Genomic DNA, 26,671 nt, shown 5'->3' with positions numbered 1-26,671 from the left:
CGCCCCCTTCGCCCTTCGGTTGGCCCCTGTATTTTCTTCGCTTCCCACTCTCCGTGTTACATTTCCACTTTGCAACTACAATTACCACTTCAACCACGACTCGCCCGCAGTCTTTATTTGCATCGCATCCCATCGATAATCGGCTGTGCTTGCGTATTAATTAGTCGACTCGTCCTTATCTGCTTCGATTCGATTATTGGTTATGCTAGAGGCTTGACGATAGCATCTATTACGACATTTCTTGATCTCTCCGATCCACAAAGCTAACAATTCCATCCCCGCGAAATCGAAAACCGGCGCATACCTCAACACCAAACATGTCTTCCCGTCCGCACAACGAGGAGCCTCTCCCGCTCCTCTCTGCTGAGGAGAGAGACCGCGATATGAAGGGCGAGCTTGATGTCGAGGGCGATGCTGGTCGCGCTGAGCCTCCCAAGAACAATAACCTTGAGCACGAGTACTCTATCCCCAGTACCGTCAAGTTTGCATGGCTTGGAACCTACTTCTTCTTCTCCCTGCTCTTGACTCTCTACAACAAGCTGGTCCTCGGAATGGTAAGTTATCGGCCTCAACCAAACATGACGTTTCTCAAAGAGCCACACGCTGACATGCGATCCTTACAGTTCCACTTCCCATGGCTCCTGACCTTCCTCCACGCCTCTTTCGCCAGTATGGGAACATACGCCATGATGCAGATGGGCTACTTCAAGCTCTCTCGACTGGGACGCCGCGAGAACCTTGCGCTCGTCGCTTTCAGCGCTCTCTTCACTGCCAACATCGCCGTTTCCAACCTGTCTCTGGCCATGGTCTCCGTTCCCTTCTACCAGACCATGCGCATGCTGTGCCCGATCTTCACCATTCTCATCTACCGTGTCTACTACGGCCGTACCTACAGCTACATGACCTACCTTTCTCTCCTTCCCCTCATCATCGGTGCTGCCATGACCACTCTCGGTGAGATGAGCTTCACTGACGCCGGTTTCCTTCTCACCATTCTCGGAGTCGTTCTCGCCGCTCTCAAGGTATGTCCTTAACCATTGTATGAAACTAATTAATACTGACCACATACAGACTGTTGTTACCAACCGATTCATGACTGGCTCTCTGTCTCTTCCTCCCATTGAGTTCCTCCTCCGCATGTCTCCTCTTGCTGCCCTCCAGGCTCTGGCTTGCGCCACTGCCACCGGTGAAGTCAGCGGCTTCCACCAACTCATCACCTCCGGAAAGGTTCCCCTTCCTCCCGCTTTCGCCTCGCTCTTCGGTAACGGTTTCCTCGCCCTGCTTCTCAACATCTCGTCGTTCAACACCAACAAGCTTGCCGGTGCCTTGACCATGACTGTCTGCGGTAACCTCAAGCAGTGCTTGACCGTCGCCCTCGGTATCTTCCTCTTCGATGTGACCGTCGACCTGCTTAACGGTGCTGGTATGGCCGTCACTATGCTTGGAGCTGCTATCTACAGCAAGGCCGAGCTCGACAACAAGAACCGAAAGAGCCAACAAGCTGCTGCGGCCTACAAGCCCGTTGACCAGCAGTCCCGGTAAAACGGGTGCTATGTTGAGAATCTTGCGTTCTCGTTTTTTATACATGAACTTTCTATAGACGACCGGGCGAGTTGAGATAGGCAAAGGCGAACTTTTTATTTACTTGGCGTCTTGCTTTGCTTCTTGGGGTAGCGTGGACCGATAGTAAAGCTTTACTGTACTGGGTATTCAGACGCTCCACGGGTTTACTCAACGAAGTAAGGAAGGGGGAGGATTGGAGAACAAGGGATGTTATTACTATCATGATCATGGGCTATGGGGTTTTCGAAAATATGCAGGCCCAGGTTTGCTGCGGCCTTTTCTATACAACGTTTGTTGTTTCAATTTTCTTGAATAGGGTTTGCATTTCCAGAGTAAGAATAGATGCTCTACGTTAATACTTGCGTCGCCGTGCCTGTATAATCGTCCATCATACGTCATGCTTTTAAAAAGTAAACTTTCGATTCATTATGAAGTCTGGTTTTCGCTAGATGAACGGCAGCGAGGCCTTGTGGATGGATGTCCAGTCTAAAAGACAACTAATAAACACCCCTCTTGGAACATAATTCAATCTTGATAAGAGCCACCAAAAACAAATCCATCAAACGCCGTGCTATGTTAGTAGACTCAAAAATAGTAGATTTCTAACTTTAGATATCCTCATGCAAGATCGAAGCGTTGGGTAGGTCCTTTCTCTGTAAAGCCCAAATGCTCTTATGAACTTCCTCAAAAGATGCATTGGCTTGCAGACCAAGAGTTTGCGCGAGGATTTCGAGATCACTCGGTGGTAGTACGGTCTGCTCCATGCCAGCACCAAGAACCGGTGCGGTAATGATACGATTGACGTTGGTGCCTTTGGCCTTGTTAAGCATGCCGAAACGGATGCCTACTTCAGCTGTGGTGACCATGATACTCAAAATGATCAGGACAATGATGATCCAAGTAATGTAGCTCATCTTGGCGTCAGCGACAGAGTCGGATAGTATCTCGGCAAGATCTAGGAAGACGCGGCATCGCTCGTTGAGGACCTTGATGCGAGGGTCAATCTCGAGGTATTCACGAATGGCGGCATATAGAGGGTGTAGAGTTGGTTCGGACTCCCAGAAGAAGTTAGGGACATCGAGAATATTGGACGCTGTGAGGATGTTAGATTTGCATGCATGAGATCAGTTAGAGAGTGGCTTACAGAGGTTGATGTCGACACGGCTTCTGAAAAGCTTGCCGAGCATACGCACAATTTCCGTGCGAGTCATTTTGAGCTCTCCTGTCAAGGCGAGCATCTTGGGCACATGCTGCGCATCTAGCATAGTCTCACTCATGCGTTCTTCGAAGAAACACAAGCGCGTACTTTGCGCAATGGCATGGCTGATAGTGAGCTTGATCATGTGGTCAGACTTGGGCAGCAGAGTGATCATATCATTGAAGATGCGCGGACGCTGTATGTCGGCGCTGTATTCGAAGTGAAACTCTTCTGTCTCGTAGTCCTCCTGGTCAAGGGGCCGGGTGAGAAGGCTGGTGGCGCCGTTCTCTACGGCATCGGCATCGGCAAAGGTCAAATCAGCTAGGATATCCTTCTCTTGATGTTCGGTGAAGTTCCAGAAGACGACCACGCCGTACGAGTAGACGAACATCTCTGCAAAGTTCTTTGCATCGGGAGCGAGTCGATTCATTGATGATACGTCGTCATCGTGGTGGAAGGGGTTGCTGCGCTCAGGTGTCGAAGGACGGTCGGTGAAGCGAGCAGGTATCTCGTGGCCGCGCTCAGGGCTGGGATGCTCGTATGCATCATCGTCAAAGTATCCCTCATGGTGATCCCGCTGTTCGCTGCGCTCAATCTCTAGATCTAGTACCGTCTTGCCAGTACCGGGAGTCTTTAGAATAGGTCGACTTCGTATGCGGGTACCGTCATTGCCATTGAGAAGCGGTAAGGCGTAGATGACGTAGAGGCAGTCGTCGTAGATTTTGGTCTTGGCCTCGTGCTTCTTGCGTAGAAATTCGGCAGTAGGCTTGATTTTGTAGGCCTGCGCAGTACAGTATGCTGTCAATCTGCTGACCTTGTCGGTTCTTTGTGTCTTGGACAACCTCTCGGCAAAACTCTTTCCGCGAACACCGCCTCGTTTCTTAAGCACGTCCAGCTCCTCATCCTTCAATGGCCGATTCTCGTCGTCTTGTACGCGGCGCGCAAGTATCGATTCACTCTCAATTTCCTCGTCGACGTCATCGCCATTGTCCTCTGCTTCCGGAAGAAGGACCAGTTTTTCGCTAATCTTTGTTGTTCTTGATGGAATCTGCTGGCCTGTACGTGACTGACTATTCGGTAAACCGCCTGATGAGACCCGGCGACTAAGAGCGCTGCCCGGTGGTCCTGGATGTCGTCCTGAAGGTAGGGTTGCTGGACCTGGAGGGCCACGCGGTTGACCTGAAGGGATCTGTGAATTGTATTGGAGAACGTTGTCGACGGTCATAAATCGCATTGGCGCTTGGGAGCCGGGAGCGCCTGCACCGGTATCTTGTCGTTGAAGAACCCTTCTTTGAGGTTGTCTTTGTCTCGCATCTGTGACCTAGACGGAATTAGCATGATTGGACGACGCGCAGGTAGTGATAAGAAGTACCAGAACGGAGGGACCTCTCTTGGAGCTCATGACGGCTAGCACTGTAACAAAAGTCCTTAGGCGACTGGGAAGATGGGACTAAACAGCGAAATAGATGAACAGAAGTAATTGAGCCCAATGGGTGATTAGTCGCGGTCGAAAATGGACAAAATAAATCAAGGTCGGTTTACAAGGGTCGAAGCCTCAAAAAGATTCGAATGATTCTGGGCCGATGGGGTCAGTTCCAGTGGCAGCTCGGGCCGGTCGCTTTGGGTCTGGGCCTGGCTTTGGCTTTTGCGCTGATGACCTCATAAAGCCCCACTGAGATATGTCGTACCAAAGCTTCGTCTGTTTTGATTGCTGTAGTACAAGCTATTAGTACCAAGTTAAGCTAAACAGATAAACTCTTTTTTTATTTACTTATCGGTGATGGACTTGTGAGCTTACAATGTCGAATACGAGGCATAAGCATCTTTTGTTTGCTATTAGAGTTTGAGTCTAGTTGTAGTGCGATGCAGTGCTATTGTTGACATGTTGAGCTGTCAGAGCTACTCGTTGAGAGACTATGTCAACCGTTCCATTACACAGCGCCGTTATTTTGTGTGCATCTGTGTGTGTCTGTATTCTGTTGTTACTCCAACGTTGCAATCCGGGCATGATCTGCCATCTGTCTACATAACCTCCGCTCCGACCTTGTCTTTCGTAGACCAGACGGTTGACAACTGGGCCAAGGCACGGTTAACGGTGTATTGAGAGAACGAATTGAAGCCAAGAGTGGATTCATGCTATTCTGATCTAATGTTAGACGATGACTAGCCTTGTCATGAGCTCAAGGCATCCACAATATTGTGTGTTTTGGTTGATAGCCGAAGATAATCTGGAGAGCTTTTCGATCAAGATCTGCAGGGAGAAAGAGTATATAGGTTTGGATGTAAATAAACAACCCGCCTACTGTTAACTTGAGAGTTCTGGTCATTTTTCAACCAAACAAAAACGGGGAAATAACAGTGAAGAATAATACTGCATGATGCATCGATAGTTGCTGTATTCTTGCTTCTTGCCTGCATAAATCCAATGACATTGAGCACATGAGAGACAGACTTAACAAGGACGAGGTAGACATAAAAGCGGGCCATTGCCTCACATCGCCAATCGGGGCTAGACACGGGAAGCGGTTGCTGGGCGGTTGCCAGTTGTTTTGTTTACTACGGTAAATCCAACGCCCCGCCATTCATCGTACCTTAACTGTACTATGGGACTCCCATTTGTTCGCTTTCTTGGGCATAAACTTCCATATTAATGATTTACTGACTGACGATATTTGCACTGCAACGGCACGGCACGGCACAGCACAGCACAGCACATCGCATCACCTCATTACTTTGGCATTGTCTTCTTTTTTTTTTTTTTTGTCTTTCGGCAACGCACTTGACTGTCGTGTTTGCCTGCAATACATAATTTCTCCTCCGCCTTTTTACTGTCTTGCCTTGGACCATAAAAGATTCCAAGCGCCACGCCATTCTTCGACCCGAGCAACGCTCGAAACAATGCGTTAACGTCACCGACAAATGTCGATTTTACTACGTTCCTAAGCAGAGACAAAAGAACAAAAATCCAGAAACACAGACAAGAGTTCGCGGCTTGGCCAGCGACTCTCCTCTTAAGAGCTCATAATGTCGTCCCGTACTCATTACTTCCAATCTCAACACCAGACTCAAAGCCAATCGCCATCGCAACCGCTTCCTCACCAGCATCTGCGACCTCTCCGCCAGTCACACACCATCGACTTCGCTTCTAATTCCAACGTCTCGCCCGCCCTAGTCAACCGCTTTCCCTCAACAACATCATCATCCGCCTCATCGGGCTACTCTCACGGTTCGGACCACAGCTTCAACAGCCAATATACCTCCGCCTCTAGTTCGGCTGGCTACGGCGCAACAGTGCATGGCCACAAGCGAGCCCAGAGCGATGTCAGAGCAAGAGCCAAGACATTTGAGACCGGGGAAAATATGACCTCAAAGAAAGCTCCAGACAATATTTACAACTCAGCTCGACACTCTCTTCGCCCACTCCCACAAGCTCCCGCAGGCACGCGGCCCGACACACCACCAAACGCTCGTCATGATCGCACTAAAAGTGTCGACATTGGCAAGCTGTCAATGTCCCATATGGGTCAAATCTCGCCGACAAAAGGATCTCCGACAAAGACCTCACCATTGAAACCTTCATCACCTTCTCGCCCTCTACCGATGAGGCCAAACTCCATGCTCCTTACTCGATCCGACTCGTTCCTCCCCCAAGAAAACACACTATCTCCTCTATCACCTCACCATGTGCATAGCACGCACATCGCTCGAGATGAGCTAGAAGGCTTGGGCAAATCCTCAACAAGTCAATTGAGGACACTTTCGCGTCTTGTTTCGTCTGATTCTCCCGAAGACTTCACCATCACTTCACCTACGCAGGAAGTTGTTGGGCTGCGCGGTCGGCGCAGATTACAACGAGGAGACAGAAGCAACACCGGCCCAAGCCAAAAGAATACTGGCTACAGCTGGGAAGGCCGCAATTGGATGGACAAGCAACGCCAATTCCTTCAAGCTTATGAGTACCTTTGTCATATTGGTGAAGCCAAGGAATGGATAGAAGATGTCATCCATAAGAACATACCGCCTATCGTTGAACTCGAAGAAGCGCTCCGCGACGGAGTCACACTTGCCGAAGTAGTGGAGTCCCTTAATCCCGACAGGCGATACCGAATCTTCCAACATCCCAAACTCCAATACAGACACTCTGACAATATCGCCATCTTCTTCCGTTACTTGGATGAAGTAGAACTGCCCGACCTCTTCCGCTTTGAGCTGATCGACCTATACGAGAAAAAGAATATTCCCAAAGTCATCTACTGCATTCATGCTCTAAGTTGGCTTCTTTTCCGCAAGGGAATAGTCGACTTCCGTATAGGCAACCTTGTTGGTCAGCTCGAGTTCGAGCATCATGAACTGGAAGCTATGCAAAAGGGTCTCGATAAACTCGGCGTGACAATGCCTAGCTTCGGAAACATGAGCGCCGACTTTGGTGTTCCTGAACCGGAGCCCGAGCCAGAAGAGACAGAAGACGAGAGGATAGCTAGGGAATTAAAAGAGAACGAGGAGTCTATCGTTGACATGCAGGCTCAAATTCGAGGTGCTCTGCTTCGGGTCAAGCTTGGCGACACGATGCAGCAGCTCTGGGACTCGGAGGAGTGGTTGATCGATCTGCAGTCTCGCATTCGAGGCGACTTCACCCGACAGATCATGGATTACCGACTACAAATGAAGCGCTTTGCTATTCAGCTGCAGAGCTCAGCACGCGGATTCTTGGTTCGAAGGAGATTCAATCGTCGCGAACAGATCTTGGAGGCGCTCGAGCCTGATATTCTGGAGTTGCAGACCATGATTAGGGCCAATAAGGTCCGAAACCAGGTACGAGACACGTCTGCTCAGCTTGCGAAGTGTAGAGGACCCATCCGGGAGATCCAGGCAATCTCCAGGGGCTTTTTGGCCCGCAAGAGTCATGTTGCGCAATATGAAGAGACGAAGGAGTCGTCTGGTATGGTCGAGAAATTGCAGGCGGCAGTGCGCGGAGCATTGCTGCGAGGCAAAGTCGGCCAGGACCTTGAAGATCTAGAAATGCAAACCCCAGCGATTGTTGACCTTCAGGCAGCGGCAAGGGCATTGCTGACTAGAAATCAGGTCGACCGCGAGCTCCACCATCTGAAGTCCTCTGGACCTAAGTGGGAGAAGCTACAGGCTTTTGCTCGTGGTTTCCGCGCTCGAGAGGACGACAAGGCTCTAAGATCTGAGCTTAACAAGCATATTCCCGATATCGAGCAGCTACAGGCTCTTGCGCGTGGACTTGCCGTTCGTCAGAACGATCAAGCACTGCGAGCCGAACTCAACGAGCACGCTCCTGCTGTGGAGCGACTCCAAGCTTTCGCCCGTGGTCTCCGCGCCCGTCAGGAGGACAAGGCCTTGAGATCGGAGCTTGACAAGCACACCACCAATGTAGAGCAACTGCAGTCCTTCGTTCGCGCCGCCGCTGTGAGGAGAGATGTGGCCAATACTCTCGATGCGCTCAAGGAGAACGAACCCGCAGTCGTTGATCTCCAAGCTCTTATTAGAGCTATGCTTGAACGACAACGAGTTGCAGTTATCCTAGAGCAACTTGAAGAGCAAGTGCCTGAAGTCACCACTCTCCAAAGTCACATCCGAGGATTCCTGTACCGCAAGCAGCACGAAGCTTTCCTTGAGGAGCTCGACTCTCATACTCTCCAAATCGTGGATCTTCAAAGCATCCTCCGGGCCATGATGGAACGTGCCAGAGTTGAGGATATCATGGCTGAGCTAGAACAAGAGGAGGAAAGCATCGTCGCTTTCCAAGCTGCAGCCAATGGCTTTATGGTCAGGGCCCGGTTCGAGGAGAAGAAGCGCTTCTACAACGAGAACATGCAAAAGGTCATCAAGATCCAGAGTTTCGTTCGCGCCAAGGTTCAGGGAGAGGCCTACAAGAGCTTGACCACCGGAAAGAACCCTCCTGTGAATGCTGTCAAGAACTTTGTCCACCTTCTCAACGATAGCGACTTTGACTTTAACGAGGAAATCGAGTTTGAGCGTATCCGCAAGACCGTTGTCCAGCAGGTCCGACAAAACGAGATGCTCGAGAACTATATTGATCAACTCGACATCAAGATTGCTCTTTTGGTCAAGAACAAGATTACCCTGGATGAAGTCGTCCGACATCAACACAACTATGGAGGTAACTCCATGCACTTCATCGCCAACAGCTCCATGTCTTCGGCCAACCAATTCGACCTCAAGGCGCTCAACAAGAGCTCACGTAAGAAGCTTGAATCCTATCAGCAGCTCTTCTTCAACTTGCAGACACAGCCACAGTATCTCGCTCGGCTCTTCAAGCGCATTCGTGAGCAAGGAACTGCTGAGAAGGAGTGCAAGCGTATCGAGCTATTGATGATGGGCCTCTTCGGCTATGCTCAAAAGCGACGAGAGGAGTACTATCTGCTCAAGTTGATCTCCAGATCCGTTCGAGAGGAGATTTCCTGTGCACGAGATGTTCAAGATTTTATCCGCGGTAACTTCTTCTGGTCCAAGCTACTCAACAACTACACTCGCTCGCCCAGAGACCGCAAGTATCTTCGGGATCTCCTCGGCCCTCTAATCCGCGACAACATTGTCGAGGACCCTGCTCTCGACCTCGAGAGTGACCCCATGCAGATCTACCGATCAGCCATCAACAACACTGAGCTGGCCACTGGTCGACCCGACCAAAGGCCACTTGATGTCCCTCGTGAGGTTGCTATTCGCGATCCCGAGACTCGACAGCTGTTCATTGATCATTTACGTGACCTCCGAGATATCTGCGATCAGTTCTTCTTGGCTCTGGAAGACTTCTTACACAAGATGCCATATGGTCTTCGATTTGTATGTAACCAGATCTTCGAGAACCTTCGACAACAGTTCAAGCGAGAGCCTCCGGAGAACCTGCTGCAAGTAGTTGCCAACTGGCTTTGGCGATTCTATTTGCAACCAGCTGTTATTGCTCCCGAGAACGTTGGTGTGATTGAGAAGTCTCTCAGCCCTCTACAAAAGCGAAACCTCAGTGAAGTTGCCAAGGTCATCAGCCAGATTGCTACTGGTCGACCATTCGGTGGCGACAATGTGTACCTGCAGCCCCTGAATGCCTTTGTTGCCGAGTCTGTCGAGCGTCTCCTTCAGATCACTAGCGACGTGATTGCAGTGCCAGATGCTGAAAGAACATTCGACATTGACGAGTTCAACGACCTTTACGCCAAGAACAAGCCGACTTTGTACATCAAGATGACAGATGTCTTCTCCATTCACAACTTGGTAGCCGCCGAGCTTCAGACAATGTGCCCAAGCCGTGACGATATCCTACGGGAAATTATGCACGAGCTTGGAAGCGCTAAGAGCAACGAGAACGAGATGAATGCTGCAGGCTCTTCAGATATCCACATGTTCTTGACACCCAAGCTCCACGAGACTGACGACCCCGAGGCCGATGTCAAAGCACTCTTCATGGAGACAAAGCGATGTGTGCTGTACATTATTCGTGTGCAGACCGGCACCAATCTCCTCGAAATCCTCGTTAAGCCTATCAGCCCAGAGGATGACCACAAGTGGCGCATGCTTCTCCATGATGAGTTCTCTGTTGGAAGCAACACTCGCGGTGCTTACTCTGATTCTAACATGATCGACGTGACACGGATGTCTTACCAGGAACTCAAGCGCACAGCTCTGGAGAACATCATGCGTCTCGAGAAGCTGGGCCGTATCACCAAGCACAACTACTACCAGGATGTGCTCAATGCCATTGCCCTTGATATCCGTACCAAGAGCCGCAGAAGGGTTCAGCGACAGCGCGAGTTGGAGGGTGTCCGTCTGACACTGAACAACTTGCACGAGAAGGCCAAATATCTCGAGCAACAACGCAAGAGTTACGACGACTACATCGAGTCAGCGATGGCGACCCTGCAGAACAAGAAGGGGTAAGTTGCACTTCCACACCCACAGTGATACAATGACTAACTTTTTTTGAACAGTCGCAAGAGGTTTTTGTTACCTTTCACCAAGCAATACAACCACCAACGTGAATTGGAGCGAAGCGGCCGTGTCCCCAAATTCGGCAGCTACAAGTACAGCGCTCGTGCTCTCTCAGAAAAGGGTGTGCTAGTCTCTTGGAGTGGCATTACCGACTTTGAGAAGATCAACTTGACACTCTCATGTGACGAAGTGGGTGTCTTCAGTCTCGAGGGTTCGCGAGGACACATCCAGATCCCTGGAGCTAGTGCCTTGATGCCTATTGAGGACCTCCTGCAAGCACAGTTCGAGGCCCACCAATTCATGACTTTGTTCGAGGGTAGCCTCAAGCTCAACGTTAATCTGTTGCTGCATCTTCTCTACAAGAAGTTCTACCGAACTCAATAAGAGGCAGTGCTGCGATTTATACTTCGACGGGCTGACCCCTGGAGGGACGGCCCCAAAAACCACTTTCAAAGGGGAGATATATGACAGATGATACCTATGTTCCAATTAAGAAGGGGGATACTGGATGAGCATTGCAACCGGCGCGATGGGAAAGGGGTGTTTGTGTGACAGACAATCGGTGTTTTTCAGGCTGCTTTGTGGGAGGCGCGTTGCAACGCACAGGGTGCATCATGCAACGACGGTAAAATATGGCAATTCATGACGAATACTCGGACATTATTGGGAGTGAAAGTAGGGAAAGGGAACTGTATTTTTGCATTGTGCTTTTACTGCGGCTTCATGATCGCCAGCCAGCGAGCAGGTGAGCCTGGTGCAATGGCTGAATTGTTAGGATATCAGTTTGATTGGCATAATGTTACGAAATGTCATTAAAGTTTCAAGTTTTGTATCATCAAAGTATTATAATTATGACTGGAAATAGTATATGACGGCTTCCAACAAGTTCAAGATTAAATCTATCGGTATTCGCTTAAAGTCCTCGTGATCCTGAGTTGCTGGCACATAATGAGAGTTGTATCCTCGAGAGAAGAGGTTGTCGGTCATCGGTTATCGGTGAGGCTAAGTCATGATTGGCCAGCTAACATTGGTTTCGTGAATACCTACTTAAAAGACCAGAGCGAGCCAGAACTTGGCGGAGAAGCGAACAGGCTAACAGGGAGGGTCCGTTCGAGTCGAAACCAACGAAATCTGAAGCCAATCTGATAGGCAGGTCGCTTGGAGTTCGACTTGTTAGGCAGCAGATAAACTTTCTAGGGGATATATGAATGAGCGAAGGTAAGGAGGATCCGGCGTTGCATCAGGGTCCAGGCCAAGTGCACAGAACACCAGAGTGAAATTGGGTTGTTAGTGGTGGTCGCGTGAGCTCTGGTTGTCAATTGCCGAGAAGCGGCATCGACCCAGGGTGCTTGTGAGCGGTAAGTCCCAGTTAGCAGCTTACTGTAAGATAGCAAGAGAGATAAGCGTGGCTTCGGTCAAGGTTTTGGGACAAGCAGGAAAACCAAGTTGGCAAGGGTACGAGTGCTACAGTCATGACCGCCAGTAATGAAAGACATTGATCAACCTCAACTCTTGGCATAATGATGAACTGGGAATATTAACTTCGGGCAAGTGCAGTTGAGAACAACGTGCAACAATGGATTAAGCGAGAAACTCAATTCGCGTCTGTTTGAGTCCGGCATTCGTCCTTTGTTGGCTTGTTCTACATGGTCCCGGTTGAGAGCGTGTGCGAGCTGAGTACAACGCTTTGGCATGGCGCATCAGGCATTCAAGTTGACTGACTTCTCAGGCAATCAATGCTACTGAGAAGAAACATGACCAGGTTTTGAGTTCGCATGCATGGCAGATAATGAGTTGTTCTGGTGTTGTGCGACACAGCAGGTTCCGTCTTTGGGTTATTGGTGGTGTCGACGGGGTACGTAAAAGATCAGCAGTGTTGAACGCTGCTCAAGCTTCTACTGAACAAGAGAAGTTGGACTTTTTGACTCAGACCGGAGCACAGGGATCGATCGTAACAATGAGAAATATCCATCATAATAAAGCCAAAGAATCAATGAACCGATTGATCCGCTGTGGTATTTCAAAGACTGAAAAGAAATCGAGAAGCAGGCAGTAGCTCCACGTTTCAATGTCGACATCAGCGATGTAAAAGATGTGATTGCCTCCTCACCCAGGTAATCTTAGAAATCGTCCCAATCAATTGACTTCAAAAGTGCTGAAGGTCGTAGACTTGGTCTCGTTGTGGCAGAATTGCAGAAAAAGGTTTGGCGACTCCAGATTGCACCATCGCAAGCTGACAAGGCGTTATGACACTAGAGGCGAGACGTTTGGTGTGTACCCAGTCAACGCTTACGACGGATTGGGTGCATACTTAGGTAGGTATGTATTCCCATAGCCTCAAGAAAAACGATCGAGTGGTCATGGAAAAATTGATTGCAGTGTTTGAGTATTCAGCATTCTTTATTGCTTCATCTGTTTTGTTTTTGCGCATTCCATGTTCGTTTCCCATCGGTCTGGCGGGTCGCCTGTAATCGGCGGGCAGCGTTAAAACCCGGAGGGGAGAAGATGATACGAAGTGCGTGTTAGAGCGACAGCGGACATTTCGGAAGCGTACAGTCGCAGGACGTGGCGGACAGCGGAATGGCGACCTGATGAATGCAACGGGAGGGGATTGCCATCTTGTGGATCGCGTGAGGGTTGTGAATATTACCTATACAGTAAGTCCACACGGTGAAGTGAAGGGGCGGTGTGGTAGCAAGTACAGTGTCGCATAGGATATCCATGCACCGTATAGACAATTCTTGGAGGTTGAGTCTTTCAAGGCTTTGGAGGTGCGAGGAAGTGTAGATAAAGGATGCAGGGACCGGCTAATGGCGTAAGAGGGTCTGTGCGCCGTCAACCCCCCCGACGATGGTGCTTTGTTGAACAATCTTAACACCCACTAGAGCTAAGCCTGGCTCAAAGTTGGTGGTGGGACGAGCCAGCCGCTTGCATGATGCATTGTCGGGTTTGCACAAAACGGGGGACGACAACTTCGAAAAACGCATGTGAGGAAGAGGAAAGATAAGCAGGCAAAGCCGGTATGCGTGTTGAAGCTGTGCATCGCGACGAGGTTTATAAATCGAAGTGCCAAGATGGTGGCCAGTGAAATCGCGATCCATGTGATGTCTCGAGTGCGTAGCCACTCGGGGTCGTTGATAGATGCAGTTTCTGTTCCAATGGTAACGTAGCATGTGTTTATGGTTGATGAGCCGCACATGGACGTAGCATCTTGAGGAGGTCTTGTTTTCTGAAACTGATAACATGGGCTAGCCAATACCAGAGTTCAGGCCAGACATGCTGCTTTGCATCCATTGCATTAAATTTGGATGTCAAGCTCTTTGCTGTCTCCTGGGTTCAGCGAGGTCGAGATAGGCTGTGGAAGCACACGTATCATCAATCATCAGTGTCAAATCGACCCATGAAGAGTGGGCGATGACGCTGCGTCTCGTTCTTAGTGGAGCAGAATTGGCTTCACAATTTGAATTTGGATGTGTTGTGCGGCTGGATGAGGCAGATGGTGAACGATAAATCTGACCTACTACGGACTCGGCCGGGGTAAGTCTAGAGCTGTCAACCTTTGTGGACTTGACCAGGCAAGAACACATGGACCAATGGTGGTTGGCTCCTGACCAAATCGAGTAGTCGCTTGAAACCCCTGCGCAACCAAGAGGGTGAAGGCTTAACCCCCGGCGCCTTCCTTGTACTTGCATAAGGCAAAGTAGTACGGATACGTAAGGAAGGCACTTGAGCGTGCAAAGAGGAAGAGGAAGGGATCCTCCTTCCCCCTAATTTGAGCTGCGGTTGTCAATCCGCGTTGATGAATTAATTAGTTAGTAGTTTACCGGCTAACAAACACCTTATCTGGAGAACTACTAACTACTAAGATAATGTCATATGATTCGGTTTCATGTAACGTCCGAGGGGATTATCTGGGAATTAATGTGGAACGCGATTGCCAGAGTTGCATGACTCTGACTCTGATTCTGATTCTGGTTGATGAGAAATATGCGCTATCTAAGCCCGTAACTTAGCGGGATAGAAGACGGATATCTACATACCGCCGCACTTCAAGGGCACATGAGGCGGTTGTAAACGAAAAGCACAGGTAGTAGGCAGGCAAGGGTGATGAAGATGACAGGCTGGATACTAAGTAAGGATGAGCATGTGATGATGATTCTCATTTCTTCTACCACAGGTCTACACACCATTGAATGAAAAATGGTGGTGTATTAGCCAGATATTGGATGCCTGTTTCTCTACGGAGGAGCACAGTTCAAATTTCACAAACACAAGAGCCATCACGAAAAAGGTTATCTAACAACAATGCGTGCGTGTGCGTGTGTGTGTGTTGATCTTGGCCCTCGTGACTCAATTCCTCCTGAAAAAAGGCCAACGTAGGTGAGAGTTGCTTAAGCATTAGGACAAGATCGGTTTGTTGCATAACATACTGTTGCTGTTAGTCTTGGTACATACTAGCGGCTGGCAATGGGTTTTCCCCCGTGTTCTCGAACAAACAAGGATCTATTATCGAGGTGCACGCCCCGTCTCCAAGACGAGATTCTCGGGATGGCTTATTGGAATAACCCCTGGCTACTACCTCACCCCTACTAGCATGTAAGCTAAGCTCCTGTGGACATGCGGCCAAGCCTGCCCAAGCCTAAGCCCACCAGAGGCCCTACTGAGAGACACCCCAACTCAACTCAGAATTGCAGTGCATTGCCCATCTCACTTCGATTTGCCTCTGAGGGATAGAGACGGGAAAAGACAAGACAAACCATTAACTATTCTCACGTCACTTCCTCGTTGATTGCAAATATTGTGGCGTAAATCACCTCACCGGCTTCTTTTCCCCCCGTTGACCTGACAAATCGGAGAATTCGATCAGTCCTTGCCTTCATATTTCTTACCGACTCCCCGTGCAGATCGACTTATTCTCCAGCTTCCTCCATTCCAAGTCAATGTTTCTCTTGGCACAAAAGGCCCCTGCTTGAGCCTGTCTGTCCCTGTTCCTTCTGCCTGTCTCTGTTGGGTATACTTATGCTTATACGCAGCTGATTCGTACACTATACATACATACATACACCTGTCGTCGCTGCATCAATCATTTGGATCGTCAATCTGAATCAAAGCCCTAACAGGGATTTCACGACACGGGATAACAGACTAAGCTCTCCGCATCACGAGACGTTGGGTTGTGGTTCGTTTGAAGCAGTGACACGGATTCCGTATCCCTCCTAAGCGTGCTCCTCCTCCTCCGTTCCCACTCCTGGGTCCTTGACCTAGCTCTGGAAGTGTTTATTTAAGCCACCCGCCCTCCTCTTGTTCTCGACCAACATAGATACTCACTAAACACTCTTCCGTCTTAAACACTTTGCCGACAACCATCTCCAGTGTTGGACACTATCATATCATAACTCTACACACAACTTTGTCTACTACAAGTCCTTCAATTGATCAAGTCACAATGGCTCCTGATCTCAACTCTCTCCCCACCTCCAATGGGGAGACCTCTACTGCTCCTGCTCCTCAGCTCGTTTCAGAGACGGACAGACCAAACATCCTCTTCATCATGGCCGATCAATTGGCTGCTCCTCAACTCAAGATGTACAACCCCAACTCCCAGATCAAGACACCAAACCTCGATCGTCTTGCCTCAACCTCAGTCCAGTTTGACTCTGCCTACTGCCCTTCACCTCTCTGTGCCCCATCACGCATGAGTCTGATCAGTGGTCAACTTCCCATGAAAATCGGTGCTTATGATAATGCTGCCCAGATTGGATCCGATGTGCCAACCTACGCTCATTACCTTCGCTCCAAGGGCTACCATACCTCTCTTGCTGGCAAGATGCACTTCATCGGCGACCAACTTCACGGCTACGAGCAACGACTTACTAGTGATATTTACCCTGGTGACTTTGGCTGGGCTGTGAACTGGGATGAGCCTGACACCCGTCTTGAGTGGTACCACAATGCCAGCTCTATCCTTCAGGCCGGTCCTTGCGGACGAAGCAACCAGCTGGACTACGATGAGGAGGTCATGTTCAGGAGCACTCAGTATCTTTGGGATCACGTCCGAGAGGGCCCCAAAAAGCGACCTTTCGCCCTTACCGTTTCCCTCACTCACCCTCACGACCCTTACACCATTACAAAGAAGTACTGGAACATGTATGAGGATGTGGATATTAACCTCCCTGAAGTCAAGATGAACAAGGAAGATCTTGATGCTCACAGCAAGAGACTTCTCAAGGTCTGTGACCTTTGGGACCAAGATTTTACGGAGGAACAGATTAAGCGAGCCAAACGAGCATACTATGGCTCAGTCAGCTATGTCGACGACTGTATTGGGCGTCTTCTCGAAACCCTCGAGGACGCTGGCCTGGCTGATAACACCATTGTCATTTTCAGCGGCGACCATGGCGACATGCTGGGTGAGCGCGGACTTTGGTACAAGATGAGCTACTTTGAGTCATCCGTCCGCGTCCCCATGTTGATCAACTACCCCAAGCGATTCACTCCTCACCGTGTCACTCAAAACGTCTCAACCCTCGACCTTCTTCCTACCATCTGCGATTTGGTCGGAACTAAGCCATCCCCTCATCTCCCCATGGACGGAATCAGCATGTTGCCTCACCTTGAAGGCCGCGAAGGCCACGACACGGTCATTGCCGAATACACAGGCGAGGGTACTGTTCGCCCAATGATGATGATTCGACGAGGCGAATGGAAGTACATCACCTGCCCAGCTGATGAGCCTCAACTCTACAATCTTGCCCGCGACCCTAAGGAGTTGGACAACCTTGCCAAGTTCAGAAAGATTGCGCCTCAAACAGCCGAGGAGGAGGAGGCCAAGGAGGCTTTCCACAAGTTCGACGCTGAGGCCCACGTTCGATGGGACTTTGATGCCATTACCGAAAAGGTGTTGCTCTCTCAGCGTACGCGGCGAGTTGTGTGGGATGCCCTGAAGGAGGGCGAGTTTACAAGCTGGGACCACAACCCAGAAGACGATGGCAGGAAGAAGTAAGTGGATAATTCCCGAGTACATTTGAATTACTCAAGCCACAACGTCACATTACACAGAGTTCGAAATATGCTAACGCTGTTGCCCACAGGTACATTCGCTCCTACATGGATCTCGACGATCTTGAGCGCCGAGCTCGCTTCCCAGTTGTTGATGCCAACGGATATGAAAGTAAGGCCGTATCACACGTCCGTAACGGCTAAGACTGCTTGCACTTTATGGAAATTTTATGAGACACGACATAAAGGCTTTTTTTTCTTCTTCTTTGACTGGTAATTTTATGGTTCTACTTAGCGGTTATCCTTGATGTGCAACTGCACTTTGCAAGCAGTATTGGATTTGGATACTCATTTTTATCGCATCAGGCATAGCCAGCTATGGGGTTTTTGTATTTAATAGCAAAAAGTCTTATGTTTTTTTATAAGATAGTTGAAATCAATATCATAAGATTAATTGTGCATTTTTTTTTTCTGATCTAGAGTAAATACCTTGGTCATGAGACTCATAGTAAAGTCTAAGCAAGCCGACAAGCCGAATGGTCTGAACGTTATAGCTTAGTGAATGCCAACCCAAGATGATGATATTCGCGATTAATACCACTAATTCAAATTCCCATATCATCAATTCAAATCACGATGAGCGGCAGTGCATTGGCTTTGACAATACCAATGTCAATTCTCAACACAAACAAGTACATATTTTACATAAACAAATGGCAACACTATGGAAGATCGGCTGCGTCAGCTTCCGGGCCCGAAGCGGTCGATCGCTCGCATTTCGTGGGACGTCGCTTGGGCACGTAAGAATTCCTCATTATAAGCGCAGATTGTGTGATTTTGGCGTCCATGTCGCAAGGAGGATCATGACGTTGAGAATCTGGGGTGAGTGGAGAGAAGGCCCGCTCTTCTCAGGGTCTAGGTGTCCGTCTGTGAGTTCGGTGTTGTTTTAGAAGTTTCAAGAGGGTGGTGATAGAAAGTGATTTCGGCCTGGTTTGATATTCTTGTAGCAGGTGTTTAGGTAGAAGCACGAGTAACACTGTCCAAAGCTTATGATGACGGAGTATAGATACAGATACGTATCAACTCTAACATTTTAATGCAATTGAAGAGGTGTTCTCATCACAATGAGAAAGTATTACTTTCTTTAGCCTTTGCAACTTTTATAATACTAGATTTAGACATTTTATAGAATATTTATACTGTTCTTATGGTTTATACCTACCCGACACCGGCATCGGTCTTTTTACGCGGTGACGCGCTTTGATCTGGAAGCTTTGAAATGCCCCGCGCCGCAATTAAATTTCCTTTATCCAAACAATTGACCAACTCAAGTTACTTGTGTCATTTACACTAAGTATAAATAACATTCTTCACATATAATTTCAGCCCTATCCATCAGCTGCGGAATCTCAATCGCAAAGAGACCTAACGATCGACACTGCGCTACCCATCTCAAATCCAACATCATGGCCACTCTCAACCTGGAAGACGACGAGCTCAAGGCTCTTGAACAGACGTTGAGTAAGGTGGCGCAACTATCGAGTAGTATCCAGAGCTTCAGGCAAGATCTTGTCAAGAGCAATCCTATACCACCGCCGTACGTTGTCCCTCACCGCATGTGCGCCGTCGAATCGCAGTAGCTAACCTGGCCCGTCAGGAAATCAATCCAAGCGTCGGCAAAAATTCTACAAAAGAACCTCAGATCCCTTCTCGAGAGCACAAACGAAAACGCAGACCTCTTCAACCGCATGGCCATTCATCCTTCGACCAACTATCCCGGCCGCGTCCACGAAAATGTTCTTCTTCAGCTCCTCCGCAAGAAGCTCGAGCCCGACGTTGAAGAGCTCGTCAGTCAAGGCATCGAAACAGCTCGTCTCGCCACACCAGCTGGTCTGGAATCTCTAGAAAGCATATGGAAGGAACTGCGGGCCTGGCTCATGGAACGGGTGGGTTACTTCGCTACCAACGAGAACAACGATCCCTACACAGCAGAAGAGCGCGCAAACGGAACAGAGAACGTGCGCACTGGTCTACGGAGAGACATCGAGGACGATGATGATGAAGAGGACGAAGAAGAGGAAGAGGAAGAGCAACAGGAGCAGCCAGCTGCGGCCCCTGTGCAAGTCAGAGGGCCCGAACCGGAGACGTTGCTCTGGTTTGCGGCAAGAGGAGACTTTGAGGTCCCGCGCAATGTCGAGTATGAACGCAAAGAGGATGCCTTCGCGGGTGTCTACGTCTACAAGGGACTTCAAGGTGTCGGTGTACCACCTACCGTCCAGTCGCCACTGCAGCAGGGCTCTGCTCCGTTGTAGTCATGGCACGAGTTGCTTCTAAAATAAAACGTTTCGATGCGTTGCCCTTGTTACTAGACTGATTTGGATGGAGGCGTTTTGGAATGGGCTGCAGAGAGTGAGTGGTTTGGTATCGATACCCAGATGATCGCGAGGTAAGCTGACGGCTGTTTAGGTCCGAAGCAATGATACAAGCAGTATTTAGTCGATGAATTGATATGACTCGTGATGTCTATCGAACTCATTTTAGAATTGATGAATGAAAACATTTCATTGAGGTAATGCGCCCGGGTTTATCACGATTTCTGTGCATCAGTCTATATCCGACTTATATAAAATCTCAAATGCGCCCATCATGACTTATAGCTCCATTGGAAAATCAAAACAACAAGCACGAGATAGCAATTTGATATTCTAAGCTTATTGCAATCCTTTGCCCTCAACCATCTCTTAGCTCCAACGCGAAGCTTTCCCATGTCAAGGCCATATGGCGATCAGAGGTCGCGATTCAATGCCATTCGTCGTCATAGCCTCCCAATGTCGTCACTCAAGCGTCCGTGGCACGCCAAAAGCTCTCATTCCCCGCGTTTAGATAACACATGGCTGGGATGCTAACGTTGGGTGTTAGTGCTCACGGGACTGACAGGCGGGGGACCTGAAGAAAATAAGACGACACTCGATGCAGGTGATGCTGTGTCGGCTTTTCTGACAGCGTCCAAGACAGACAACACGGCATGCATGACAGCTTACATCCCTACTTATACAAGCTTTGAACAGAAGGTTGACCCAAGTTTGGTTCTTCTTTCTTCTTCATTCAAGTCGCTCAACTGTTGTCGCCTACCCAGTGAGTGATCCATCATGCTATCTTCGTATCAATTGTGCTGCCACGGTGCCGGCATGCGCCCGAGTACATGCAATCACACATCGCAACCATTGGCGCCACATATAGATGTTGTATCGAGCCATGAAGCGACACCGCGCACGATGCCAGACTCGATGCTCGTGAAACCCGAGAACAAAGTCACATTTATGACACTACCGCCCGAGATTCGACTTCACATCTACCATTGGCTTCATCTCATGTGCCCTGTTCGCCATGCGCAGCTCGCGCCATGGTATCCGACTCCAGTTCACTGCCAATACATTCTACAGCCCGTTGGTTCGAAAGCTGAGGCCGAGAGCGCTGCCTCTAAAGGTCAAGCAGAGCTAGATCAAGGACTGCTTTCGCCATACCGGCCCCTTTCAGGCCTGCCTACAAGTCTTTTACGCACCAATCGACAGATCTGCCGCGAAGCTCGTCTCATTCCCTTTGATCAGAATGAGTTCGTTTTTGTCAACTGGTTCGCTTCGGGACTATGGGCAGCGCGCGCCTTCACCCTCGCCCTCGCCCCCTGGCAGCGCGCTGCTCTACGCTATGTAAGACTAGAAGTTCTTGCACGAGACGTGGTGGTCGGAGGCGCAGGCCGCGAGGAATGGCGTGCTCTGTGCCGCGAATGGTCACCAGGTGTCCGAGGACTGCGGATGAAAATGGTTCTCGGGGCGAGCACCTCGGTGGTGACGGGGCCGGCGTACGGAGGTGGAGTGGAGCGCAGAGCGGAAGCGGCGCGGCAATGGGTCGGCGAGGGACTTAGATTCATGAAGAGGCTGGAAAGGGTTGAGATGGAGGTTTTGGCGAGGGAGATGAGCGATGAGGATAAACTTATATGGTGCGAGACGTTACAGAGAGAGTTGAGAGAGGGAGGGATGAAAAAGATTGTGGTCGTGTGTACTGAAAAGATGCAGGAGAAGATGGAGTGGATCAAGACCGATATTGGATGGAGGAACCGTGAAGCAGAAGCTGGTACTGTCGCGAACTCTACGACGGAGGAATCTACAGTGGAAGTGCCTACTAAGCAGAGGTAATAGTTACTGGTATATCACCAGTACATGATGGATTGGTTCTTGGAGGCATAGGGTGAGCACTTGTACAATACTGTAAGTTGATGGAGGTTCTTTGGCGCACTATGAGATTGAACATATGAATTACGAGAGCAATGAATCTATATAATGATAAGGAGGGAATGACTTTATTCTATTACTACTTAGGTATCTACTATCTCCCACCATACTATTAGTATAGTAAGCATGCATCTCAGTCGGGGCAATAAGATGCCATGTGACTTCGCGCAACTCTCGCCAAACTGTGCCGCATGAGTCACGTCACACGCGGAGTCAGTTAGCTCTCTTTTTCTTTTGTTTTTAGCGATAACGGGGACAGTGTTAGTAATAACTCGTGTCTCTGTTCTCGTATAAATGAGATTTCTCAACTTATTGCGTTGTTGCTGTTGTTCAACATCAAATATGTATATGGTTACTTAATTGGTGATTGATTATTCGACCCCGCCTTCACAAAACACCTTCTCCTCCACCTCTGAGTACGAATATACCGAGACAACATATGTCATCTCCGGAACGATACTCGGCTTACAAATAACGAAAACTCTCAAGAATCTTTCTCAGTCATGGAGGCCCGGTGTCAATGCGGTTCTGTAACCTTCAAAACTCCCCTGCCTCAGCCTCTTGCTCTCTACATTTGTCATTGCGATGCTTGTAGACGACAAACGGGCTCAGCGTTTGGCACTTCAGCCATCTTTCCTCGCTTCGAGCTGCCCGATACGGATCTTCTAAGCGTGTATAGGTATGGAGCAATTGCTATCAGGTCAAAGGAATAACTATGACTAACTGTTGTCTAGTCGACCTACAGCATCGGGACATCAACTCTACTGGTATGTTTCTTAAATTCTCTCAGCATGACTGGGCCGCTTACTATTGCTGGAATAGTTACTTCTGTCGCAAATGCGGAACGCGTCTCATCCACTCAACTCCTGTAAGTGACAAACAGACCTCGCTCGCTCGCTCGCTCGTACCCTCTTACTTTGACCCGAAACTCAACTCATCATGCCACAAGTCCAAAAACGTCATATCTGTCAAGGGGGGCTGCCTCGACGGACTGGACTGGAAACGTGCGGTGCACATCTGGACCAAGACGGCGATGGTTCCTATTCCCGAAGGTTCTGAAACCCATTCGGAGGAATCAGGCTATACGGACTACGGGTCGACCCAGGAGGAGCTGGACCAGCCTGGGGATCTGGTGGGAAGCGCCGGTTGCAACATACCTCCCAGCGAAAAGATTGGATCGAGTTCTGTCGAGGTGAATGGTGGTGAAAACTGATGGAGTTTTGGGGTTTGGTGTTGATGCATGAAGCATGTCACTGAATGATCAAAGGTATAGTAAGCAGTTTGGATTAATGCTTGAGGAGTTATATCATGGGGAATTAGGCGCAGTATACGACTAGGAAGAGTGAAAGTGGAGGATGAATAGGAGTTTTCTTCTTCTTTTTTTCTTTTGAAACAATGATTCCCAGTCATCCAGTTTCTTTGTTTCGTTAATCATGAAATCATGTTTTGATACTTTAAATGCTTTATTATTCCGATGCAGTGTTTACCTAGGTAGATAATCCTTGTAGAAACCAAGTTGGGTGACAATTTGTACTACGTGCATGTCAAGTCCAAGTGCCTTGTAGCTCAGCCTTATTCTTCAACATGATCGAAAAAATCTTGTCAATCCGAAACAGTGACATTTATTAAATCACCTGAATTGCTAATCAAAAGACAGAGACTCAAAGGTCTTGGCGCATCGGTCGAGACACTTAAAGGAGCGGAGTCGGCCCCTTCCGAAACCTCGGATGAACAAGGGGTGCTTCAGTTGCGTCTCGCTATTGACGGAGAATTCTGGGCGTTCTTTTTTGTCTGCCCTCTTCCTTTTCCCCCTGGCATTTCGGCCAATTCAAAATCGTATCTTTTTCTTCAATTTCGAGACCATGGCCCAGCGGAATAGACCGATTGTCATGTGCTCTTCGCCTGCCTCTTTGGTCGCCAAGATGGCCTTTTCAGATGGTGAAATAGTAGTAGCGCTTAACAAAACTCACAGAGTGTGTCTTGTCTTGTCTTGTCTTGTCTTTGCCAAGTCCTGTCAAACCATGGTGCCTGTATTAGTCTCCTTTTTAGCTAACAGAAATACCGTAGAAAGACTTGTCCAGACCTGCCAAGCTCTAGGATATACGTATGTATATAAGATATCGAGTAGGATGAGTTATTGAATTGCCAAGATGTTGCTGACCTTCCGCCTTCTTATACCTTTGAATTAAAGTTATCTACTAGCAAGGCTCGTCACTTTTTGAAGATGTTATGCTCCCTACAGAGTATGGATAGTCACCATAACGTCTCAGGAACCACTTTCTAACCCCTGATCCCTGTTTCCATAGTAGCTTTCCCACTTAGACCCCTAGCACATCCTAACCTCAATCGTCGCAGTCTCCGTTTGAGCCTCAGATTCTGGGATCGAAATGCACCAGAACGAGCCCCTGCTCAAACGGCTGTGCCTTGCATTGTCACCTAGCCTTTGCATGTTGCATATTGCCATGCCTCGCCTCTAACGGTGTGAGCGGCGGCGTGTGGCACGTTGAGCTTCCTCAGTTATTACACTACCTATAGCGAATAAACTACTATCATCCCACTGTCCTGCCCCCCCCTCCTCTCGTCCCTTCTCCTCTGATCTGATTCTGTTTCTACTATGCGTTGTGTTCTTCTTGTTGTTTCTTCCTCGTGACGTCCAGTCAGTCAATCAATCGCTCGCTCTTTCACTGGTTGGTTCGCTGTTACGCCTTCAATTCTTGTTCTGCCTTGTGCAGCTATTATTTCTTAACTTGGCCAATTTTGTTGGTCAAGGCACCTTTTCTTAATACCGTCTCGGTACACCATTCACCAGATTCATACAATCTGTCGCTCATTTACTAAACAAACCGAGAGAAATCTCTTACCAACGGCTGGACTGTTGTGTTATACCGCTCGTTTTACACCAAATCACGAATCAGAAATCAACATTTTATTAAGAGAGAGTTGGGATTAAGCATCATGAAGTTGTTGTATTGGCTTACTGCCGCCCATGTTGCGCAGGTAGGTGGACTCGACTTATACCAAAACACGACAAAAGGTCAATAGTAACAATAAAATAGGCCGCAGGAAGACATGGGAGGATGAAGAAGAGGCAGGAGATCGATGGAGCTGTCAATGCAGCCAAGTTTGAAGGGCAAGTCTACGGAAATTCGAAGCGAGGATATCGACACTTGCTAACATGTCTCTAGACTGAGGCTGTCTTATATCACCGAAACCACCACTGAAAGGGTGACCATGACACAACTCAGGACCATTCTGCAGACTCCTGCGGCCGTGGCCCCAGTCGCTGCTGAACCTGTCACTGTTACCATCAACGCAGAGCCCGTGACTGTCTACGAGACTCAATATGTCACCCAAGTTCAGGTTGAGACTCAATACGTTACTCAGGTCGACGTTCAGATCGTCACCCAAGTGGCGCCACCTCTTGTAAGTTTGCTCAAGTTCGAGACATGACAAAACTCACCTGCTGACTGGTATACAGCCCGCTGTTACTATCAAGGAACCCATCACCATCATCGAGGTCGAGCCCGTCACTGTTAATCATGTCATCACCGAGACAGTGCATATCCCTGGAGATGCACCAGTAAGTTCTCAACCTTTGTCTCCGTTAGGATTGAAGTCAGACACTAACTTGTCAAAGGCTCCCGTTACTATAACCGTTCCTGGAGAAGGACCTGTAAGTCTGATAGCATTATCCTCGAAACACCCACGTACTAACTCAATAAAGGCGGCTATTACTATCATCCACACCGTGCAGGCTCCTCAGGAACCCAGCGCTCCTGTTGTGCAAGTTCCCGGACCAGGCGTCACTACGATCCCGATTCCCTCAAGCTCTCTTCCCAGGACAACACTTGCATCAGACCCGTATGCTGTTGTTGGGCCCATCGTAACCATGAGCATCACTCCCAAGCTCCCTACCAGTGTTCTCGAACCACCTGCGGCCGGGCCTTCCACCAGTCCCGTTGAACAGCCTGTCCAACAGCCCGCTCCAGCGCCTCCTACCAGCGCTGCCGAACAGCCCGTAACACAGCCATCTACCATCGCTACCGAGGCGCCTGTATCACAGCCTTCTGCCACTACCATCGAACAGTCTAGCGCACAACCGTCCACCACCGCTATCGAAGAGCCTACGAAGCCCTCCACCACAGCTGTCGAAGAGCCTTCAGCTGAAGCCACCTCCAGCCAAGCGGAGCCGACTGCCGAACCAACTCCTACCCAGGAGGAATCCGAAGGCGGCGCTCCTACCATGTCCCCTTCGATGGAACTCGGCAACATGGGACCTGACACCACTGGAGCTATCGCCGCCCCTGCCCTAGACGGAACCAGGCCCACAACAGCCACTGCTGGAAATGGTCCTTCGCAGACTCGCGCTCCCATCGATCTCTCCGACCCGTCAAAACTCAGCAGCGTCCTCGACTTGGGCAACTTGGGTGGAGGATCAGGGCCACTCAAAGCTCGTGCTACGGGTACTCCTTAAGAGAATGTGGCATTTGAATGGGTTGCGTTGAATTTGGGGGTTGCATGATGTAGTGTTTGGGGTAGACTCTGGGTTTCTTTCGAAGAGAAGAGCACTTGTGCTCGTAATATTGTAGCTAGGTAGTCTTATAATACATGTGAGCAAGTCTCCAGAGCACATCGTTGTTTTTTTTATATTGCA

The 26,671-nt window shown here is 49.2% G+C and overlaps 8 protein-coding genes across 8 annotated transcripts, besides 4 other annotated features; 7 read left to right on the top strand and 1 right to left on the bottom strand.

Moving 5' to 3' along the window:
• Nucleotides 1-317: 317 nt before the first annotated feature.
• On the top strand, nt 318-1,542 carry FPSE_05003 (uncharacterized protein; the record flags this gene model as incomplete). The annotated part of the gene is made up of 3 exons (XM_009258121.1): nt 318-554; nt 624-1,022; nt 1,072-1,542. 3 exons carry the CDS (start codon nt 318-320, stop codon nt 1,540-1,542), a joined length of 1,107 nt encoding a protein of 368 aa, XP_009256396.1.
• A 629-nt stretch (nt 1,543-2,171) lies between these two features.
• FPSE_05002 (uncharacterized protein) lies at nt 2,172-4,163 on the bottom strand (the record flags this gene model as incomplete). The annotated part of the gene is made up of 3 exons (XM_009258120.1): nt 2,172-2,656; nt 2,708-4,082; nt 4,134-4,163. The coding sequence occupies 3 exons, from the start codon at nt 4,161-4,163 to the stop codon at nt 2,172-2,174; spliced, it is 1,890 nt and encodes a 629-aa protein (XP_009256395.1).
• A 1,280-nt stretch (nt 4,164-5,443) lies between these two features.
• Nucleotides 5,444-5,476: a microsatellite.
• Nucleotides 5,477-5,785: 309 nt separating this feature from the next.
• Nucleotides 5,786-11,113, top strand: FPSE_05001 (uncharacterized protein; the record flags this gene model as incomplete). The annotated part of the gene is made up of 2 exons (XM_009258119.1): nt 5,786-10,674; nt 10,729-11,113. The coding sequence occupies 2 exons, from the start codon at nt 5,786-5,788 to the stop codon at nt 11,111-11,113; spliced, it is 5,274 nt and encodes a 1,757-aa protein (XP_009256394.1).
• Nucleotides 11,114-16,175: 5,062 nt separating this feature from the next.
• FPSE_05000 (uncharacterized protein) lies at nt 16,176-17,932 on the top strand (the record flags this gene model as incomplete). The annotated part of the gene is made up of 2 exons (XM_009258118.1): nt 16,176-17,728; nt 17,821-17,932. 2 exons carry the CDS (start codon nt 16,176-16,178, stop codon nt 17,930-17,932), a joined length of 1,665 nt encoding a protein of 554 aa, XP_009256393.1.
• A 1,262-nt stretch (nt 17,933-19,194) lies between these two features.
• On the top strand, nt 19,195-20,040 carry FPSE_04999 (uncharacterized protein; the record flags this gene model as incomplete). Its single annotated transcript, XM_009258117.1, has 2 exons — nt 19,195-19,325; nt 19,386-20,040. 2 exons carry the CDS (start codon nt 19,195-19,197, stop codon nt 20,038-20,040), a joined length of 786 nt encoding a protein of 261 aa, XP_009256392.1.
• Nucleotides 19,774-19,817: a repeat region.
• Nucleotides 20,041-21,003: 963 nt separating the features above from the next.
• FPSE_04998 (uncharacterized protein) lies at nt 21,004-21,921 on the top strand (the record flags this gene model as incomplete). Its single annotated transcript, XM_009258116.1, has 1 exon — nt 21,004-21,921. The coding sequence occupies one exon, from the start codon at nt 21,004-21,006 to the stop codon at nt 21,919-21,921; it is 918 nt and encodes a 305-aa protein (XP_009256391.1).
• Nucleotides 21,922-22,520: 599 nt separating this feature from the next.
• On the top strand, nt 22,521-23,230 carry FPSE_04997 (uncharacterized protein; the record flags this gene model as incomplete). Its single annotated transcript, XM_009258115.1, has 3 exons — nt 22,521-22,696; nt 22,752-22,784; nt 22,840-23,230. The coding sequence occupies 3 exons, from the start codon at nt 22,521-22,523 to the stop codon at nt 23,228-23,230; spliced, it is 600 nt and encodes a 199-aa protein (XP_009256390.1).
• Nucleotides 22,903-22,922: a microsatellite.
• A 763-nt stretch (nt 23,231-23,993) lies between the features above and the next one.
• Nucleotides 23,994-24,019: a microsatellite.
• Nucleotides 24,020-25,248: 1,229 nt separating this feature from the next.
• FPSE_04996 (uncharacterized protein) lies at nt 25,249-26,491 on the top strand (the record flags this gene model as incomplete). Its single annotated transcript, XM_009258114.1, has 4 exons — nt 25,249-25,440; nt 25,496-25,597; nt 25,655-25,690; nt 25,742-26,491. The coding sequence occupies 4 exons, from the start codon at nt 25,249-25,251 to the stop codon at nt 26,489-26,491; spliced, it is 1,080 nt and encodes a 359-aa protein (XP_009256389.1).
• Between the last annotated feature and the right edge of the window lie 180 nt (nt 26,492-26,671).

Source organism: Fusarium pseudograminearum, chromosome 1 (genome assembly GCF_000303195.2).
Source record: "Fusarium pseudograminearum CS3096 chromosome 1, whole genome shotgun sequence".
Classification (NCBI taxonomy): Eukaryota; Fungi; Ascomycota; class Sordariomycetes; order Hypocreales; family Nectriaceae; genus Fusarium; species Fusarium pseudograminearum.
Note: the sequence above shows the minus strand (reverse complement) of the source record. Positions and strands in the feature narration are given on the sequence as shown.